Genomic DNA, 19,232 nt, shown 5'->3' on the forward strand with positions numbered 1-19,232 from the left:
CCTGTAGACACAATAGCTGGGAAGGGCCCTCCATGGCCTTTCCCTTCAGGCTAGTAGTCATCCTTTGAAAGCCAGTGTTTGGGACAAGGGCGAAGAAAGGCGCTTCCACTGAAGCACAGGAAGGCGGTTCTGTAGAAGGTACACAGGCCCAGGCATGACAAGTACAGGCACCAGACTATGCTGGGCGTCTCCTTACTAATTCTTATATACTTGAGTTAAAAATTATGCATAATTTTTAAATATTAAATTACTAGTAATCACATATTATCACAAACGGGATTGGAGAGTATCTGTTCCTCTTTATAGTATGCTTATGGTATATGGAGAGACTGCAAACAGCTATCTTGGAAAATTTGGTAAAAAGCAATTCCTAAACAGTGCAAATAGGTTCAAGTGTGCAGGAGAATCTTCACAGGGATTGGGGGTGGGGGAGGGGAAAGGCTTATGTTTTCTAAAGCAAAGCTTTGCATCACTTCTTCAGTTCTCAGTGACATTTAATTCCCTTAGAAGTTTGAACAATACCAAAACATGACACATTTTAAAATTTGAGAGTTCAGTTGCTTGAAGTGATGGTTCATGTCTGTACAATAACCATCACGCTTAAGGTCACATCCCTTCTGCACACCACAAAGAAGCTTTACACTGATGTGCAGTTCTTCCACAGTTGCCCTTCCTGAGTGGGTCATCAGAGATTGACAGCTGCCATCCACAGGCTTGTTCCTTCAGGACTCTGCATAGTGGCCCACAGGAGCCATGTTTTAGATCCATGCACATTACACTGTGCAGCAGTGCCCCGCTCCTTTCTAAGGCCATGTGCTCCGCTGTGTGCACACATGGCATTTTAATTTTTCATGAGTCAGCTGTATACTTGCAATACCTCCTCAGTTTCCAAGAGAAAACAGAGCTATGAGCGTGCACATGGAGTTCCACACCGATATGTTACATAGTGGGATTTCTGCACAATGGGCACTCAGTGTTTAACTGATGATTGTACAATTTATTAAAAAGGTAAAGAATTTTTGAAAATTGTAATGTGGTTCTAGAAAAACACTGAAGAAAAAAAACTTGTTACAATTGAAAACAACTTGAGAGATGAGAAGCAGGCCCCTGAAGCACTCCCTCCAGCATCTGGCAACCATGACTCTATTCAGAGATCAGCTTTTATATATCACACATGTGGTTGTACTCCACCATGAAAACAGACACAGACACCAAAGAAACAGAAGTTTGGGCCCACAAGTAAGTGCACATATCTATAGTGAACTGATTTTTGAGAAAGGTAAGAAAGCATATTGGAGAAAAGGAATTTTATCAATAAATGGTATCACGTGTAAAACAACAAAACCAGATCCCCATAACTTACTAGCTCAGTCTCCAATAGACTGAAATCTAAATGTAAGACTTGCCACAATGAAAATTGCTAGTAGGAACACAGGATAAACTATTAGAACAAGGTTATGGACACTATTTATTTTTTGACACTTCCCATGTGTACCTGAAATAAAAAAAGAGGCAGGATAAACTAAAAACCATTTGTGCAACAAAGGGAAGCAACATTAGGGTAAAGGGAAACTATATAAAGTGGAAAAAAGAGTATTTGTAGAGTATATATCTCAAAAGTATTAATATAGAGAATTATAAAGAACTGAAGAAACCAACAGAAAAAAAAATCCAAGTAGCACGACAGTAAAAATTACACCTAAGCAGACATTTCTCACAAGACATTACAAATGGCAAAAAAACACATTAAACAAAAAAAAAAAAGAAAAGAAAAGAAAGGAAGGAAGGAAGAAAGAAAAAATAGGTAGGGAAGTAGGAAAGGAGAAGAGAGGACAGGCAGATCGGTTCTACTGTCAGCTTGTAACCTTTGTCACACACAGCTCCTGACATGTGACTATTTCCTAAGGTTGAGTTTACATCTCTCTTTTTTTCCTGAACCTTCTCCCCCCCCCCCCCCGCCCCCGCCCCCGCCCCCAGAGATTAGCATCTGCACGTATAAGTCTAACCCTAACACCCATGGCTTCAACTTGAAATCTCTAACCTTGGTGTTTTTAAAGAGATTTAGATCCATTTCTTAGTCATCTATTAGAGAGCTTAGCCTGAGAGCCCTCCCTGCATAACACCCCAAGTGCTAACTATGGAAGAGAGTCTTGGGAACGTTCAGGGACACTCCCACTCACAGCATTATCTTTAAAGATGCAGCTAATAAAAAGAGCAAAACCCAGCACCTGACTTTTATACCAGTGATCTTCAGAATCAAGTTAATCATCTCCCCACTGATCTGTTCTCTTTGACATCTGTCCCTCCATATCACCCAGGCTCCAAAACTGGGTGCTGATATCCAAAACTTCTTACAATCTAACCTAATGTACTTGTTTATTCTTCAGTTTAATGTTCCCTTAATCTTGAAGTTACAGAGAAACCTCCCTGCCCCTTGTCTTCACACACAAATGTCAATTTCTGCCTCAACCTAAGAGTCTCACTAGCTCTCACTGGCAGAAGAGGGAGAGGAGATCCCTACTCTTGAATTTTCAATGTCCTATTTTATCTCCTAGGATTTAGCTCAAATTCTACTTAGAGATGTATATCTTTTATTTTCTATGCTTCTTACATAGCCCTTACACTGAATAAATTATAAATACTTGTGCATTTGCCTCTTTTGAAAAAGTGTACACTATTATAAAACTTAATTACAACTAATAATTTTAGAAGTTAACCTTTAAGAAACTACTTTCTTAAGTATATTTTATTTAAAAATCCTGCAAATAAATAAAATATCACATATAAAGTACTAAACTTGTATGTAGTAGGAATCAGTATTCAGAACAGAAGTTGTATGTTTCCCATTAAATTTTACACTTTCTGCACTGAAAACATCTCATTCACTTATCCACCACCAAAACAGACAGACAAAGCTGTCCAGGAGAGAATGGGAGGAGAAAGACATGGGACATTTTATCATTACTTGTGTCTCTCCATCACTGAGTCCTGACCGTCCTTAGAGCCATGAAGTAACAGCTTCCCTATGCTTCTGCTATAATCAGCAAACGACATTTATTTATTATCTGATTGGATCCAACCCAGAATCTCAGTATGCTAGGACAAGGGTCTGAGCTACATTCCCAGGTATTTAATAAAGTGTTTGGTTGAACAGAGTAGATAATAAAGTTTGGTTGAAGAAGTGCTTAGCAGTCTATGCAGGTACAAGAATGGTGAGAAAGTTAGGAGACTACTTAATTTGAAAACAGCTACTTTATAAGAGTCTTCTTCGTTCAGACAATAAACAAACATCCTAGGACTTAAATAATAAAAGCAGGCCTGTGTACAGTCAGAGATGCTGGTAACTAAGTCAGCTCCATCTTTCTGTGGTAATTGCCTTCCAAGGCCTGGGCTCAGCTGTGCCCTATGATTTGATCTTATTGTCATTAAGGCCTTGCATATTATTTATTTTCATTCTATAGCATTTAGGCAGGAAGGCAGTGATGGAAACTCCCTTGTCTGTAATTCTTCCCACAGATAATAGAAAATAAATTGCAATTAGATTTTGGTAATTGTATATAATTAACTCAAAATGAGCTGTTAATTATAAAAAAATATGTTTTTTAACTTTCTCATTATCTCATTTATTTTACTTCCAAATTCTTAATGCCTCACTTGAGTCAGTTTGATATTTTAAATACACAGAGCACTTTTAATATTCAGATAATTTAAATTTCCAAATAAACAAAGTAATGCTTACAATTAAATTTTATCTAGGGAGTTCTTTTATTAATGTCAGCACTTGTGAGGTAGAAAGAAGGTCATTCCCAGAACAGCTCCTGGTTACGTCTTCTGGAAGCAGCAGGCCTTCTATCTCTGATCCTACCACACAGGCTGCGCAAGCTCTACAGCCATCTCCACTGACCCAGCATGCCGCTGTCTGTGGAGGCAAAAGCCATTCCGATAACCAACTGAATCCAATTAGAGATTGAGAATTTATTGTCTTTTCCTTTTTAAGTTTCATATTATATTTGAAAATTTAAGAGCTGCTAAGTGAGAATTCTTGTCTTTCCAGTGACTATCATACTGTCAAAGCTGCTTGTAACTCTTATGTTAATACTTTAAGTCTGTATTTTCACCATTGTAGGCATACCAGGAGACAGTTTTCTGGAAGGAGGGTGTGATCTTCCCAGTTTAAACTCTAAGAGCAGGTCCGCCCTGCGTGCTGGAAAGCCTGCTCAGACCTTGACTGCAGCACTAACCATCACAGCATCCACATACACACCTGACCTCAGGGATGCCGAATTTCAGAAATCACACGCGGGAATTTGAGTAGCTACAAACCTTCAGGAGAGAATTAACATGGTTGTATCAGTTGTCGGTACAGCAGAGGCTGTAATATCTGGCAAACAACTCATGGGAGAAAGGCTTATTTTTGCTCACAGTTTCAGGTTCATGGATGCCAGAGTGTGTGCAGGAGCTTGTCTTTTCCTTTTTAAAAATCCGTTTTATATTGACATTGTCAGTATGTATGACAGCATACAGGACCCACAGAGCACTCCAGGAACCAGAGGCTGGATACAACCTGTTGGTGACCTATTGCTGACATGTGGGCCCACTTCTTAAAGCCTGCCAAAATGGTGATGGGAAAAAGGGTTCAAAGCACAAGTCTCTGGAGGTACACTTAAGATTCAAAACATTTCAAATTTTTAAGTATTATTTACAATAATAAATTATCTTGTAAAAATAACTTCTGGCCTGCCAACTTCATTTTGGGGGAATTTATCTATTATAAAAGGTACTAGAATACTTTATCTTAGATTGCTTTGGTAGGATGACCATTTTATTACACTAATCCTACTGACCCATGAGCACACTATATATTTTTAAACAGAATAGCAGTATCTAGGTTTCCCACCAACCCGTGGTCTGTCTAGTCTCAGGCTCTTGACTACCCTGGCACTGTCAGGGATGGGTTACATCTCAGGGAGTGGGCCTTAAATCAAATCAGATATTGGCTGGCCCTGCACATGCTGTCACGCTGATTTGAGGTATTCGTGTTGTTTCCCTGATTCATTTCCCAGTCCAGATCTGCTGTAATAGTTTCCTGGTGGAATTAATAAGGTCACTTATGTATACTATCACTTCACCTACAAATGAAGATACTTTGACTTCTTCCCTTCTTGTCTGTGTAAGTAACCAATATCTGATTTAAGACCCACTCTGTGAGATGTGCCCACCCCTGACTGACACTGCTGTATTAGCCAAGAACCTGAGGCTAGATAGCCAGGGACCAATGGGAGATCTCAACACTACCATTCTGGTAAAGGGACGGAGCAATAAAATGATTCCTAATGGCAGTCTGCTCCTCCTTTGTTACTCACCATCAGAGAAGTTTCCTCCTGCCCCAGATGGGAATGGAAACAAAAACCCACAGCCAGATGAGCTGCAAAGAATGATAGACCTCCCTTGGAACACTCAGCCCTATATCGGATGTCAGCACCAAATCCCTCCCTCAGAGTTCAGAGAAGTCTGTGGAAGGGAAGGCAGAGAGAGTATAAGAAGCAGAGGGCATTGACGAGAACAACGGATCAAAAGGCCTGCAGGGCACAACGGGGCTGGCACACATGAGAGGCTGCATGGGTCTGCACCAGATCAGGGCCCGGAAACTGAACGGAGAAGTGACTTGCCCCAGCTCTAATCCAGAAGCTATCCCTAACTGACAGCCACTTGCATACAAAATACTGCTTTTCTCCTAGGGAGTCTCACTGGGAAACATATCATGCCTGGCAGTAGATGGCCAATACAAAATGAAATCAGCAGTATGGAGGTCTTGTAATATTAAGTAAGACCATTTTTTATTATGTTATGTTTTGCTTTTTCTTTCAACTTTACATGATTTTTCTTTCAGCTATATGTATATGAATATATAATATATAACATATAACATAATATATAATATAAAGTTATATATATATATATATATATATATATATATATATATCATACAGTTCAGGTTTTTATAGGATTCCTGAGTGTGCAAGCATGTGTGTTCCTGCATTTATATTTATTTTTTATGCTTTTACTTTGGCTGCTTTTCTTGTTTGTTTGTTTGTTTGTTTTGGTCATATCCTGATTTGTTTTTTATCTTATTCATTATTATTCCTTAGGGACCTGTTTTCTAACAAGAGACAGAAAGGCTATAGACCAGGTTGGAAGGGTAGGTAGGTAGGTACTGGGAGGAGTCGGAGGAAGGGAAATGGTGATCTGAATATAAAGAAATCTATTTCCAGTAAAAGAACATACATTCCATCATGCTTGCCATATTATTGTGTACAGTACTAAAGGACATGAATAACATGAATGTTTGCGGATTGAAATTTACTAGGTAAGCTGCCTATTTATACACACCATGGACTGTTATGAACTATAATAAATGATAAATTAGAATTTATGACAGTAGTCTATTTATACTTGAAGAATTTACCACAAAGTAATTGGAGAAATAAAATCAATGTATTCCTTTATACTTTTATGAGTCAGAGGTGTGCCAGGGTCGCCCTCTGGTTTGCCGCAGTCTCAGCCGGCATTTCCTCGCTCAGCTCACTGTGGGCGCCCCTCCTTTCCCGGCCGCCAGAGAAGGCCTGCTCTTCTTCTACTTGTATTTCCTGGCTCGGAGCCAGCAATCAGGTCAAGTGACTCCCGTATTTATAATCTCTCATCTTTTTTTAAAAACAAGATTTTATTTATTTTATGTATGTGAGTACACTGTAGCTGTCTGCAGACACACCTGAAGAGGGCATAGGATCCCATTGCAGATGGTTGTGAGCCACCATATGGTTGCTGGGAATTGAACTCAGGACCTCTGGAAGAGCAGTCAGTGCTCTTAACCACTGAGCCATCTCTCCAGCCCCCTCTCATCTTCTTTTTATACACTATATCTGAACCAGCACATAAAGGTTTTCCACACTGAGAGACTCCAACAACTAGACTGGGCCCATTAAGAGAATCCAGAGTAAACTTCCCATGTCAGGTTTTACCATTTAATCATACCTGCAAACCTCTTTGCCAGGTGAAACAACAGATTTCATGGGCATCAACAGCTTTGGGGAAGCATCATTCTTTAAAAAAATATTTTTAATTTTATTTTTAATTATCTTTAAAAATTAAAAGAATTGTTGCATGTATGTATGTATGTATGTATGCATGCATGCATGCCTACCTGCATGTTTATTTAGAGAGGGTGTGCATGCACAGTGCATGTGTGGAGGTCAGAAGACAACTTTCCGGAGTCAGTTCTTTCCTTCCACTGCTCAGAGTCCCTGGGGGTGGACATCACTGCATCAGACTTGGCAGCAAGCACCTTTGTGAACAAGGCCATCTCACTAGTAGCTTACGGGAGAGTATTATTCTGCTTACTATAGCTGCATATCTAAAAGCGTGATGATAATTAAGTGCTAGGTGGGTGGGGGAATCTAATTTGTTCAGAGTGATCTGAAGTGTATACATGTGCTTGTGGCTATAAGCATAAAAAAAGGTTTAGAAAGCTACATATCAAGGTACCAATAATTGATTCAACCAAAACACTCAGGATAGGGATTGAGATACAAAACAAAAAAGACTGGTATTTTTTGATATGTCTTATTTTATTTTTAAAATTTTAATATATATTTTTTAAATATTTATTTATTTCATGTATGTGAGTCGCTATCTTCAGACATGCCAGAAGAGGGCATCAGATCCCCATTACAGATGGTTGTGAGCCACCGTGTGGTTGCTGGGAATTGAACTCAGTTCATCTGGAAGAGCAGTCAGTGCTCTTAACTGCTAAGCCATCTCTCCAGCTCCCCTTATTTTATTTTTTATAAGAGAAAGTCTTACTCTTTGTAAGATAAAAAGGTATTTTACAATTTTAATGAAGGTTAAAATACTTGAAGATTATTATTTGAATATTTGATGAATTATGAAACAAAATATATTAATATATAAAGCATACTGATTTATCAGATGTAAAAATTATATAAGATTACACCTATATGATAAGATTCCAGGTATCGTTTATTTTCCCTTTTGACTTGCTAGCATTTCTAAGTTTTTTATGACAAGGGTAAACAATAAAGTACACACACACACACACACACACACATATATATATATATATATATATATATACATATATATATATATACATATATGTATATATGTATATATAATATATATGAAATTATATATATTCAAAATTTAAAAGTAATAAAAAAGGCTGGGGAATAGTGGCATATACTCTTCATCTCATCACTTGGGAGGCATAAGCAGACTAACTTCTGTGAGTTTCTGACTAGTCTTGTCTATATAGTTAAGTTTTTTCAGGTCAGCAAGGCTGCTCAGTGAGACCCATCCTCCAAAGAAAGTAATAAAATGTTATTACATAGCAACTAAAAACATCAATGCCCCTACATAAAGAGAAAATACAAAGTACCAATGAATATAAACAAATGCTCATCTTATTTGAATATTGGGAAACTGCTAATTACAATAAGATTCTCTTTCCATTTATTAAGTTGCCAAGTGATACTTAATTATTCAAATCAACATTAGAAAGCCAATTTCCTTGCCTGACTGGAAACAACTCTGTCCCTTTCAGTAGCTTCTCTGAGAGAGCAGTTTGAATGAGAACATACAGCCTTTCAAGCTATACAAATGTGACAATGGGTAATGATGTCATACAGTTCACAAGTCTGAAAACCACATATATGAGTTAATTTCAATTAGAAAAAAACCTGCAATGAGTGGGTGAACCCTGCCAGAGAACTCCTGAAAGGTTTAGGTAGGCAGGAATCCAGCAAAAGTGAAACAAGTCTGACAGGAAGTGGGCTTAGCTTTAAACCGCCAAGCTGCCCTTGACACTCTGTCCCCATCTAGCGTTGAAGACTGGAGGTTCACCTCCAGAAGGTGGAAAAGTTTACCCACAGACAGCTCAGTGGGTAAAATGTTTGCCCGTTTTGATCCTTAGCACCAGTGAAAAAAAATCAAAAAGCATAAACAAACAAGAAAATAAAGAGAAGGCAATCCACCAACAGGCAGAGTGCCACATGCTTGTAATTCCAACACTGGGGAGGTGGACAGGTACATCACTGAGGTTCACTGGCCAGCCAGTGTTCACCCAGGAGTCAAGGGAAGTGGGAGGTGGGTCTGGAAGGAGACAGCGGGGAGGATAGGAGGGTGAATATGATCAAATGCATTACGCGATAACCTCAAAGAATTCATAAAAATACCCAAGGTTATTATGCACACACATGAACATGTATACATGCATGCATAAGAATGGCTCTACACGTGGGTGTCTAAAATCCTGTTGGGGGTAGAAAGCTATACAGTTTAAAGGGGTAGTGGGAGGAAGCTACACAGTAGTGCTAATGGGCCTTGTCTTCCTCCCCAGTGGCCCTCACACTGCCGGCTTTGGATCCCAAGTGTTCTGAGGAATTCCTGGTGGCGGTGGAACCTTTAGGAGATGAGCACAGAGTACAACCACTGCAGATACACTCATGAAGGGGACACTTCAGCAGACTGAAACCTCCGAAATAAAAAGAATCCTTTCATGGCTTGAGTTTTGTTATAGTAATAAAGATCTGATTAACAGCAGCCTAGCTCATAACAAGCTCTCATCCAATTTCACCAGCAAGCCATACAATTTATGCTTAGAACTGACTACCAAGAGAAAAGACTTATGGGCAGGAGCTGGTAGGAGTCCCCATGGCTTCTGCCTAACCACAGGGAACCCATGAGTTCACAAACCTCATTGACACACATCAAAAGCTTTTAATAGCTGTGCTCTAAGATTTGCTTAGAAATAATATCGACTTACTAAACATTTGTGGACAAAACAAACTTGAATTTGTTGAAAACAGAATAATGTACCAGGAGCAGCAGCAGCTTCAAAGCCTCCTATAAATATCTTCAGAGTTATGAGAAATATGACACATATAAACCAAGAATGGGTGAATATTTTTTAAAGGCACATTTGAAGAATAGTGGTTCTTTGGCATTAAAAATTATAGCAATAATAAAATTCAACAGAAGCACTGATAGATAAAACTCAGAAAGTTTCTTAGAAACTGGAAGGGAAATAGTAGTAAAAAAAAATAGGAGAAAAGAGAAAAAGGAAATGAAAGATGATTCCAAGAAAGTAAGAATCTGAATTTCAACTCAAGTTGTAGGAAAAGACCATACAAAAAGAGACCTGATATACTATAAAAATACACTTCCTTAGATTGAAGAAAGTTTGCCAATCATAGGAGTATACTGTTTACTCACTAAAAAATAGGTGTTAAAAGGCTAGCTAATATACAGTATCACTAATGTTTATGATAATTCACAAAAAGACAAGGTCCAAATACTATTCATAGAAAATGAAACACATAAAGATTAGTAATCAGATTGTACCAATTTTAAAATGGCAGTAAATGTAAAACAGGTTAATAAAGAAATATTGGGGCATACAGTACCTATACAATAAACATTTGCTGATTAAACTATACAGTTTTACAAAGTATTAAATGATACCAGAAAATAGTGAGTAAATAAAATTATGTATAAGAATAATCTTTATTATTTACTATAGAATATATAATATTTATGAAGAAAAATAAAAAAAGGGTTTAGAGATGGTCTCCAAGAGATAGGATTGTGAATGATTTTTATTTTTTTAATTGTACAATGAGAATGTATTTATGCAGTTTTAAGTGATCAAAACGGTAATAAGAGATGGACATGTTTACACACATGTCCTGTGTATCCTCATGGAAGAGGTGGGAGGAACAGGGCACAAGGCCAATCTTAATCATATAGTCAGCTTAAGGTCAGCCTGAGACAGATAAGACCTTGCTTCAAAAATATCACCATTATTAACATTTAAAAAATTAATGATAAACAAAACACTATAAATTATTATCAGATACATACATCCTTAGCACATTTGTCTTCTCCCACCCTCGGGGTTACCTTGGTCCAGAGTCACTCCCTTTCATATCCAGATCTGGTTTAGGAAACTCTTTATCAGCAACCAGCTCTCGAGATTTGAACATAGCTTGAGTTCTTAACCTGTAAAAATAAATTTAAGAATTTCTAATCCTGAGGCACCTGATAGGCTGAATGGTATTCCGTGGAAGCCATGCTCCTCAAAAGAGATACCAGTCATTGTTTTCCTATTATAAGTCAGCTCTTAAACATGAATGCATAGACTGGTGGTTGTGAGTACACACAGGCACACACACACACACACACACACACAAAATCACACACACTTCCTAATGACATGTTAAGTAAGCACATCAATTTATAGAACTTTGGGTTTCCTCTGCAGAAGTATGTGTGAAGACTGAGCTAGTTAGAACATAACTTAAACATTCAGAATCATAAACGTTTTAGGAGTGCTTTCCACGTCAGCTCCAGAAGATGAACACTTTCATCTGTCCATTGCTGACTCTTCTGCTCCTTGTGTTAGTTACGCTTCTCTTAGCTACCTTTCCTGCTGCTGGGATAAAGCATTAGACAACAAGCCCCACAGTCTGCCAGTCTAGTCCATCCCATGGGGAGGGCTCACAGTCGGGAGCCCGAGGCAGCTGGCCACGCTGCATGCAGGCAGGAAGCAGGAAGACAGTGCTGGACTTCAGCTAGTATTCCCCGTTTTATGTCATCTAGGACCCAAGCTCAGGTGCCCATGATCAGGGACCTGAGCAAGGTAACCCTCCCCAGGCATGCCTGGAGGCTTGTCTTATGTTCTGGATCCTGTCACATCACCAGTCACCATTAACCATCACAATTTTCATTACTGTTACAAAGCACCTGAGTAAACAAATTGATGGAGGCAGGGCTTCTGAGGTTTCAGCTTATGGTAGGTTGGCTCTATTTCTGTGGGCCTGAGATAAGGCAAAAGACGATAGCAGACTCTTACCTCAGGCAAGCTTGGAAGAACAGAGAGATAGGAATACTTAGCAAAAGCACACATGGGCGAGCTATTCCTCCACATGCTTTTACATGTTATAATAATGCCACAAACGATGACTTATCAAGAGTTTAAATGGAAAACATCAATCACTGATGGGTTACTGCATCATTCCACTGACTCAATGACTTGATTATGCCGGTGTCCTCATGATTCAATCATTTCCCTTGAACCCCGTCTCTGAACATTGCACTTGTGACCAAGCTTTCAACATGCAGGCTTTGAGGAAACCCTTCAAGCATAAGACATTCATGTCACCATGGTCTAAATGAAGACTTGTAACTCTCAAGTATTATTGACCCTATAAAACAAACTTATGGGGTAACTAACTTATACTAACACTTCAAAAAGCCAGATCAATGACAAACATATTTTCTTATGCCACAGACATACATAAACTAGGTGTCCTGGTTAATTTCTTTTGTCAATTTGACATAAACTAGAGTTATTTGGGAAAAGGGAACCTCCCTTGAGAAAAAGACAGTACCATATTGGCCTGCAGACACTTTCTTACTGATTGATATGGAAGGGCTGAGCTCTCTATGGGAAGTGCTACTCTATATTAGTGATGCTGGGTGTTATAAGAAAGAAGGCTAAGCAGAAAGAGAACAGAGCTTCTCCTCATCTTCTGCTTTGATTTCTGCTTTCCAGGTTCCTGCCTGGCTTAAATTTTTCCCTGACCTTCCTCAGTGATAGACTCTAACATGTAGTAAGATAAAATAAATCCTTTCTTCCCCAACTTGCTTTTGCTCAAGGTGTTTTATCACAGCAATAGAAACCCTGGCATCTACTAAGATTAGTTAAGACCATAGTCATAGGTACTGAGAAGGGAAAGCATCAGTACAAAAACCTTCCATGTAGAGTATATGGCTCAGTCCCTGATACCAGACATGTGATATTTAATATCCATTCCCTCAGCTTTTCAGAAATGTACAAGCACATTCTTTAGCTATGAAGTCGAACTATGAAGTGTAAAAACATGAACAGAGTATTCCTCACTGTCGAAAGACATTCTTTTAATTGTAATTAATTACAATAGCAACATACAAAGAGATGGAATTTACTTACAATTATTTTGTAGTGATATACAAGTTGTTAGGTAAATACAGGTGTAAAATGTAGTATCAGGCAATTATGAAAAGAGAGTATGGAAAATAGGAAAAGCAGCAGTCAGAATCGCCTCTACAGCAAGAGCAGAAAGGATGCTGATGCTGACAACAGCAGTCACCCTTGTGGCACGCATCTCACATGTACTGCTGTACAGGTCCTCATACACACTCCAGGAAGTAACTACTTTATTATATGTATTTACACAGGAAAGTAGGGCAGGCCCAGGTAAAAACCTTGCCCAAGGTGATAGGTTTGTAAGTAGTGAAAGTGGTACATTTTCTTGTACCTAGTTATACAGTACATATACTATACATGTCGGAGACAAAGACAGATATTTATAAATAGCCTTGCATTGCTTTACTCTTACTCCCAAAGGAACTCATGGCATTCTTGACACTGCGATCAATAGCACTTTGGATACATTTTCTTGGGTCAACTTAGAAAGGATTCACAGAGCAAGACCTCCTAGAGCACAGATAATGTGACCCAAGGCAGCAAGTCAACTATGAATCAGAACTGAAGTCAGTGTTAATGCCTTCCCAAATTCATCTCTGTAAAGAAAGTCATCTCAAACGTACTACTTTAACTTTATGCTACTCATTTGGTATTCAATTATAGACTGTCTTTCCAATCTATTTTCCAAATATCTTCAAGCACTATAAATAATGTGTACTCAAGTGGCATTAATTTATTACTGTAATTGAAGTGAGTTACTTGACCACTAAAATTACAAATTCAGTGAAGATATACAATAGTTCATATTCTGTGTAAATTAGTGTGTGAGGCTGTGCATAACACACTGAGATAGGTCAGGTTTTATTCACCTGAGTATTCCTTCCACATAGTTATGGGCAGAAATAAATGTTTTCTAAAACAATGAAAATTGAGCTGAGTTATAAGTCTATGTTACACAAAAAATACTATGGTGTTCTTTTGTATATTTTTCATAACTCAAAGAGCTTGTAAGAAAAAAACCAGAAGTAAGTAGTGTAATTTTAGCTATGCAATGAATGCATAAAGTGTAAATAACTGGAAAAGGAAAGCAAACACTTAAATCAAAGGTGTGGCTAGAGTAAGAAATATGAGTGGTACATGGAAAGAGATATAAGACAAAATTTCAGAAAAATATTTCTTAGAAAAATAGGGGGGAAATGCGTACAGAAATGACTGCAAATTACAGAAAGCTTTGGAAAGCAGGATGATGGACAGCATCTAATATAGAAGAAAAACGCATCAATTTTTAAAATTCAGAAATGTGAATAAAATAAAGTGTAGTAAAATAAAGGCACTGTATTAGGAGGATTCATTTATGACAGATATTCTTGGTTCATGACACTACTGTGCAGATTTTCAGACAACTCTTATGAGATAAAATTTATAGAACCAAACAGACCTTTAGCAGATGCCCAAGGCACCAGAAACCAGCACAACTTCGTCTTAAGACAGGTGCTGCTATACTTGGGCACTGTTTCGAGGTTTGTATATATTTACTTCACAAGTTCTGCCCAATAAGCTTGAAAACATGCCATGGTAAAACACTGAGGGTTTTATAAGCCGTGTAGAGCAATTACCTAGGGAAATACTTATCTGTGCAACCAAATTTATTAAATCACAAAATTTGAGGGCAGTAATTGTGAAAACAGAGTCAACTTAAAAAGAAAATTAGAATAAAGACCCCATGATGGAGTTCAAACTATTTTTGAGATTTTTTTCAATCTAATCAATAGATTGTGTTCCAAGGACTGTGTTGTGTCTGCATACTTAGAATTGTGGAAAACTGGTAACACAGATGACATATAAGTATGGAGGGAGCCAAATCCTCTCACATTTGGTCGAAGAAGCAGGAAGCTTTTAGACAGTGATCTCACTCTCACTGTTCTGTTCTGGTCAGCCACACACTGGGTGGCTTCACTTGCCCTGCTCCCACCAGCAAAGGCTGAGAGGAAGCCAGACTTTCATTTTCTATGGACTCTCATGGGGCAAGCAGACCGCTGCCTCAGCAGAATTAGAGAAGGTACTCCACAGAGGAAGATTTAAGCAAAGCTCAGTGACTTAGGCTATAAACTAATTGCCTAGGAAAAAGAAAAGTCAACCATAAGATGGAAAACCATCTAATGAGAATATTAGAGCAGACATTACAAAATGCCTCAAAAATGTCTATATATCCCTGAAAGAAAGTGAAAGACAGAAAAATCTCTAAAAAGAAACAGAAGACATAAATAAAAATCAGGCAGAAATTGTACTTTTGAAAATTGCTCACCTGAGATAAATAAAAGTATCAGAAAAAATAGGAAAGAAAACAAGCCTCACTAGGTTATTGTTAATGATAGACTAAGAGGCCAGTAAAGAGACTCTTATCCTTGACAAAAGCACAAGAGAGATATCACAGTTGAAATAAAAGCAGCAGTATTTCCCAGGATCAGATCTCAGGGACCATAACAAAGGGTTTTATATTTATGTCCACGGAGTTTCAAAGAAGAACATGGGTAGGGCTCAAAAAAGTGTTACATAAAAAATGTTTAAAAGCTCCCTAAATGTGACAGTCATTGTAGTGACAAAACAGCATTTTGTTTTTATATTATGTTGGTGATATCCATGAACAAGACACTCAACAACATGGTAGCAGTAACCCCACATACTGTTGACACTGTTCTGATGTTAATTCATGACTTCAGTTATATTAGCCACACATTGAGGAACGTCAGATGGAATGTCTCTGTAATATTTTTAAAACTGTTTATGAAAATATAATTACTTCAAAATAAAGTTTAAAAATAATTATGAATATGTATAATTGAAAATATATAGAAAAGTCCTATTTCTTAGCTCTCTTTTCTAAGCTAGAACTCTATGGAGTGAGTGTTTCTAACAAGGACATAAAGAGGAGCGATGGTGGTCAGGGAGGCAACAGCAAGGAGACAGAAGCAGTTCCCTTAGGAAATGTGCAACTCATTGTCTTTTAAGGATAGAAATACAACATTTTAGAATTTTAAACACACTTATATCTGACATACAAGTAGTTTTCTTAAATAAGACAATAAACTTTTTGAATCTGAATGTAAAACCACACTGAACAGTACATGACATCAAAACAGCAACCCAGCCTTTGAAGCACTGCTCTAAGGAGACCTTCCCCTGCCCGAGACAGGGTTTCTCTGGGTAGCCCTGGCTGTCCTGGAACTCAAACTCACTCTGTAAAACCAGGCTGGCCTTGAATTCAGAAATCCCCCTGCCTCTGCCTCCCAAGTGGTGGGATTAAAGGCGTGCATCAACACTTCCCATCTTAAGGAGATCATTATTATGGGACCAACAATCAGAGGTGAGGGTATCTCAATGGCAGAATACTACCTTAACATGTGTAAGGTCCTGGGATTGAGCCCCACCACCAAAATATAAAAAAAAAAATAAAGGGAAGGTACAGAACAAATATGATCAACACGCAGCATGTGTTTTACTTACATGGAACATACTATGAAATATATACAATGAAAACTTAAAATGATTACTTGAGAAAAAGTAATTTTTCTAATAGGAAAAAAATATACTTTTTTTAAATAGTAGTTATAAGGCAAGCTATGTTAGGACTAGTAAAAAGTAAATTTAAATTTAAATGGTTCTCATGATTTGTTTTGTGTAATGGCACAAAAATAGGAATGTAGGATGATGACAACTAAAGTCACTTAAGCGATTGATTAACCTTCATCCCTAACTCTCCATAGTGACATCAGATAGAAAAGCATATGGGGTTTGAAGTCTAACAAAAGTTATCACTGCAACTTGGGAGATAGCTCTATGGGTAAAGAACTTACTGCTCAACCATGAGGACTTGGGTTCAAATCCCCAGATAGGTATGATTACATGTCCTTGTAACCCTAGCTTTTAGGGTGGATAGACAGGTAAATCCAGGAGCTCAGTAGACAGCCAGCCTAGATGAAACGGCGAGCTTCTGATTTAGTAAAGATTCTTATAGAAGTAAGGTGGAGAATGACAGATAAAGACACTTGACGACCTTGTCTGACCTCCACTGTGTACTTATAAGCATAGGCACCCGTGCATATACATGCATGCATATCTTCTACAGAAGACAGGAATCTACTTGTAATCATAAATGATCTGTACTCTAGCAAGTCAAGATGCTGAAGAATCTCTATGACCTGTGGTCTGCAAAGACTGCTTTTGAAATTCTATTTATCAACCTACAGACAGTCCTGAAAGAACAGGTAGGACTCACCAATTGTAATCTAGTCGGGACTGGTGCAGCTGCTGCTGTTTAAGGAGAAGCTTCGTCTCTTGTTGGGCCAGGAGATGCTGAAGGCGTTCCTTTTCAATTTCCAGTTCCATTTTCTGAAGCATCAGCTGTTGCCTTCGGTCTTCTGAGATTTGTTTTTCAATGTCAGCTTCTCTGGGTTGCAGTGTCACTCGATCATGCATTTGAGATGCCCAGGACATCCTACAGTGACTGCATGATTCCGGATGTGTCTTACAACATTGAAGGACCATGTTTGTAGGGTGATAGTTCTCATGAACATAAGCTTCACTTTCAGAGCATTTATGACCAGAGTACTGAGTAGATGGAGTAGGCGGAAGGTTTGGATATTCCTTTATCTTCACCTCTTCCGAGAGCGCTTTCTCTATTGGCAGTGCATTTATTAGTCTCCTCCCTGGAGATTCATGAGTACATGTTCTGGCTTGTGTTGGCATCCTCTCTAAATCCTCTTTGGGATGATGAAGTGTTATTGGTTTCAAAGAATTATTCCTTAATGTTGTAAGTGATTCTGAAGCGGAGTCCTGGTTTGCTGACTTAGGCCTTGCCTTGGCCTGACAGTAGGTTTGAGGTTTGGCTACACTCAGATAGGAACCATCCAAGCCCATCAATGAGCACTGGTGAGTGCTTTTCTTCTTGGTTACCTAAGAGAAAACACATAAAAAAAAACAACTTCTGATTCTAGATTTTTCAGAAATCAATATATGTATATATTGTATGTATGTATGTATGTGTGTGTATATATATATAAACAAAACCCTTTTATTTCCTTTTCTTAAATATTACAATATCCACATGGTCAATGTTCACAAAGCCACATCCATTTTCAAAAAACCTATCTTTCAGCAAAGCTATAGGAGGATTAAGAAATATCCTTCATTTTGAGTATGAAAATCTTGATTTTAGAAGTTGCAAATTCTGAAGGTTATATAAAACCAACCTTAAGATGCAAACATATAAAATATTAATATCTAAAAATGTCCATCTTTGAATACTGAACCAAAAAAAATCCATGCAGTCTTCTTAAATATTCTTTGACTGGTCATTACACAGAACAAGATTTGATGTAAAGCAGTTCACATAATTCTGCATAGCTGCTGATAGATTAGTTTTTATAAATATCTTCAGAGAACACAAATCAAACCAACTGTTTCCCAATACATAATTCTAAAAGAATGCAGTTATTTAAATATAAAGTATTTCATTTCAGCTGCAAACAAGTGATCTTCAGTTAAGTTTCCATGCTGATAGTCTAACAGAACTCAGGCAGAGAGGAAGCAGTTATACATCTGAGCCGCCAGGTCAAGAGTAGGCTTCTCTAGCATTGCACCAGGGAATGTGCTCTGTGAGGAGAGGGAAACTGTCTACATCAATTATTCTTAAACTTGAGTTGGATGAGATCTACCTGAAGGGCTTGTTATGCATGAAAGGCTGGCTTCAACCGGAGTTTCCAGCTCTGCCTGGAAGGTCAGCTCATTTACATTTATGTCTAGGAGCTCAGGGGCTGGTGATGCTCATGTGGGATCATGCTTTGAGAATTGCTGGTCTAGATATGGAACCCAACTGTTGGCTTTGGCCTTAGAAGACTGAGTTTGTATTAGCTCAGCTCTGACATGTTTGATTTACTGTAAGCAGGCAGGTTTGCCTCTCACTGCCTTTCAGAAACCTGTTATATCTAAATTCTAGGCTGCCCAAGTTAAAGTATTTTAGTTTCATGAAAATGCTGAGTGTACTACAGATGGGCAGCTTGTTTATGATATTGGATACTTGGGATTAGCAAACATTAAGAAAGAAAGTTAATGCAGAAAATTCTTTTAAATAATTAATCAAGCTTAATTAATTAAATATCATTAATTGATTAACTTTTTACATCCCAAC

The 19,232-nt window shown here is 38.0% G+C and overlaps 1 protein-coding gene across 2 annotated transcripts in view; it reads right to left on the reverse strand.

The window, feature by feature from the left end:
- Kiaa1328 (KIAA1328 ortholog) overlaps positions 1 to 19,232 on the reverse strand; it is a 257,014-nt gene that overhangs the window by 73,453 nt on the left and 164,329 nt on the right. Inside the window, exons 7-8 of one of the 2 annotated variants that reach the window (XM_052156055.1) lie at positions 17,322 to 17,998; positions 10,978 to 11,076 (exon numbers count right to left, since the gene is read on the reverse strand). In XM_052156055.1, coding sequence (XP_052012015.1) covers positions 10,978 to 11,076; positions 17,322 to 17,998 — 776 coding nt within the window. The remainder of the gene's footprint in view (positions 1 to 10,977; positions 11,077 to 17,321; positions 17,999 to 19,232) is intronic. The other variant, XM_052156056.1, reaches the window with a different exon arrangement.

Source organism: Apodemus sylvaticus, chromosome 13 (assembly GCF_947179515.1).
Source record: "Apodemus sylvaticus chromosome 13, mApoSyl1.1, whole genome shotgun sequence".
NCBI lineage: Eukaryota > Metazoa > Chordata > Mammalia > Rodentia > Muridae > Apodemus > Apodemus sylvaticus.